At 41.1% G+C, this 3,083-nt stretch overlaps 1 protein-coding gene across 1 annotated transcript; it reads right to left on the reverse strand.

Annotated features, from left to right (window-relative positions):
• Positions 1–545: 545 nt before the first annotated feature.
• Positions 546–1,978, reverse strand: dpm3 (dolichyl-phosphate mannosyltransferase subunit 3, regulatory). The gene is made up of 2 exons (XM_050034185.1): positions 1,903–1,978; positions 546–1,669 (listed from the first exon to the last, which is right to left on the reverse strand). Exon 2 carries the CDS (start codon positions 1,621–1,623, stop codon positions 1,345–1,347), a length of 279 nt encoding a protein of 92 aa, XP_049890142.1. The 5' UTR covers positions 1,624–1,669; positions 1,903–1,978; the 3' UTR covers positions 546–1,344.
• Between the last annotated feature and the right edge of the window lie 1,105 nt (positions 1,979–3,083).

Below are 3,083 nucleotides of genomic sequence, written 5' to 3' on the forward strand. Positions count from 1 at the left end.
ATGGGGGGTGACGTTGCAAGGCATGATGGGGCTGCAGCCAAACGGCACAACAGGCAGAGCTTGCACACAGAGAAATTGCCAACTCTTTTGTATTTGTTCTGAAGTTATGGGAGCTTTTTGAAACCCTATAATGATGCCTTTGGCCAGGCTATGCTTTGTTTATGCCCAGCGGGATCTCACTGAAAATGAGCATAGGCAGCCTTTTAAGGCTCAAACAAAAGAACTATACTTGCCAACATCAGATTAGTTCAGAACGCCATACTTAGCTTACATTCTGTGATTGGAGCAAACCTCTGTGAGGGAAGAAAAGGAAACGCTGTATAATGTATATTCCATGTTGTTAACTGCTAAATGGGACAAAAGAGATCTGTCTCTGGCACAGAGGGAGGCATTGAGAAGTCGATATAAAACCCTCGGGCCATGTGGGTTATGCTTGGCAAAGGAATGCATCGTATATGCAAGCACTCATGCACACACTCGCATACCTCCTAGGCCTTTCCGAACCCCCAACCCACAAACACACACACATTTGTAGGCAGAAAAACTCAAGAAAAATAGACTCCAATTTAATTAAGTTCCAGCAATAGCCGCAGGGGCACAAGTCTGAACTTGGACAATGGAATGTACACTTCTTTACAGATAAAATCTAGTCCATCTATACAGACAAGCAACAATCTTCAGACACACACAAGGTCCACACTGTGTAGCACTATTTCGGAGCTCACACAGAATTGAAAGCATGTGGTAACAGTCTTCAGTGGGATTGTGCCAATGTGACCTTTCAGTTTGTTGGCATTTCAGTGAATTGGCAACTTGCTACAGATGATAATTAAGCAGAACAGTGATTCTCAGAGGGTGGTTTAACTGTGTGTAGTTCGCAACCAAAGACAGCAGCTTCTTCTAGCTGGATGAAGGCGTGCTGGCCAGTAAAACCACCTGCAACAAACTAATACCAACAGAAACTGGTGTGGCTGAATATTATGCAGTTGCTTCATTAAAGAGGTCTTTAAGTTCAGAGCATGGTAAACATTTTCACGCTTATGAGAAAAGCAGAAATCACCCATCAGATGGTTCATTCCTAATTTCCTGGAGCACATATCTGATCTGAAAGCAATGACACTGTGTAAGACCATGTGAAAACACTGCTGCATTATCACTGATGTTGGGATCATGTCAGCTGGAAACAAAAAAAAAGAGGGCGCTAGTTCACACATTTCAAACATCCTAAACAAGAACAATTTAGTGACTCTGGCATCACAAGTGCAGACACTAGGCTGTGTGTGAAGTTAGTCCGTGCATCTTTTCCAGTCTCTCAAAAGTTTCTACATAGTCTCTCTCAAAATTCTACATCTTTAAGCCCTTTTTCCGCAGGTCCTCTCTGGCTTCTTTTATCTGCTCCTGCAACTCTTTAGCCGCCTCCTCACAGTCATTGAAGGTGGCCACCCTGTATCCCACCGTAGCCAGCGAGTAGCAGCCAAATGACACCAGCAGGTACAGAGGCATCGGCCAAGCAACCTCTCTGTAAGTCTGCGGCAGGCTCAGATCCAACAGGTCGAAAGAGACCAAAGCCCAGACTGCGCCCACCACCGACACACCGAACAGCCACTCCAGAAGTTTTGTCATGATGGGAGCTGCCGCGAGGACTTCAGGTGAGCAGCCGGAAAACAACCTGAGGGAGAAACGAACGGTTAAAACGCTGTTTATCCAGTTAGCTTAGCTTTAGCACACTAAAGTAGCACCGTGTTAGCTATATAGCTACACACGCGAGTAAGACAAACAAGCGGGTGGATGATAGAAATAAAACAGTCGGACGAAAGATATGCACTCGTTTAAATTATTAATTCATTTAAATAGCGTTAAATTCATTTAAAAGATTAACAAGAAATAATCCGCTGTGTTTACCTCCTCTCTAACGCCAACTCAGCTCTGCGCGGATTGATGACGTAAACCGCAACGCTTTATGGGAAATGTAGTCATTATTCAGATATTCCAACAAATCCACTGAATTATTGATTTATTTTGTTGTTAAATCTTATAAATTTAACACTTTTCTCAAATTAATTATTCACAAGCAAAAAAGGATATTGAAATATATTGAAATATTTATTAGTATTAATATTTACACCCCAAATCTTAAAATGCTACTTGAAATATTAGTTTACAGTATAATTTGCACACTTCTTGCACTTTGTCCACCTCACACATGTATATATGTACATGATGTATGTGAAGTCTTTTTTTTATATCGCATCAGGCTATGCTGAAGTGTTTATGTGATAGATAGATAGATAGCTAGATAGATAGATAGTTTACTTTTATCTATCTATCTATCTATCATTTCTTCATACATTTTTTGCATGTAAACCTTGAACTGCCTATCGAAATATTAAGTAATTGTAATTGTTATCGTTGTTGTACCGATACTATACTTACACTATAGTCTGTATGTCCTGTTGGGTTGTAGTTATCGACCACTATTAAGGAGGAGTGGGAAGACAGCGGTCAGAAAGATTAATTACTACATTCCCTCATTAAACTTCTCAATAAATCTCAATGTTGTTGCTGTCTATGTTTTCATTAAAACATTGCCCTAGACTGTTGCCTGATGTATTAACAACAGCAGCACCCTATCAGCTGAAAGACAGAAAACAATTTGTTTCAACTGACTCTATAATGAGCCCCCCAGTCAGGCTTTTACCACACATTAGACCTTTAACTGTTTCCCTGTTCCATCCTCTTAATTTAGAAAAGCCATTTTGAAAATTAGTTTACCATTAGCACTAGCTGAAAGCTATCCATAAATACTAATGTTATTCCAAAGCGAGGTATTCAGCAACAATTTCATTAGGTGGCCTCCGGGAGCACACTGCTGTTTGATTTCAGTGTCTCTTTAGGTGCTGTGGGACACATCCGTTCATTTAGGGTGGTGAACTATCCAGGTGCAGAGGGCACAGACCTCTCCAGGGTGAAATCAGGAGGAGTGGGAGATGTAAACATTATGCAGTTAGCTGGGGAGAGGGACACACCGAAGAGCCAGTGAGAAATAAACATCATTCTTTGGGGAAAAATGGAGAGTTATTCTT

Source organism: Epinephelus moara, chromosome 22 (genome assembly GCF_006386435.1).
Source record: "Epinephelus moara isolate mb chromosome 22, YSFRI_EMoa_1.0, whole genome shotgun sequence".
Lineage (NCBI taxonomy): Eukaryota > Metazoa > Chordata > Actinopteri > Perciformes > Serranidae > Epinephelus > Epinephelus moara.

Excerpts from the sequence above, each read along its gene's own strand:
- dpm3 (XM_050034185.1), bottom strand. The coding sequence starts at position 1,623 with ATGACAAAACTTCTGGAGTGGCTGTTCGGTGTGTCGGTGGTGGGCGCA.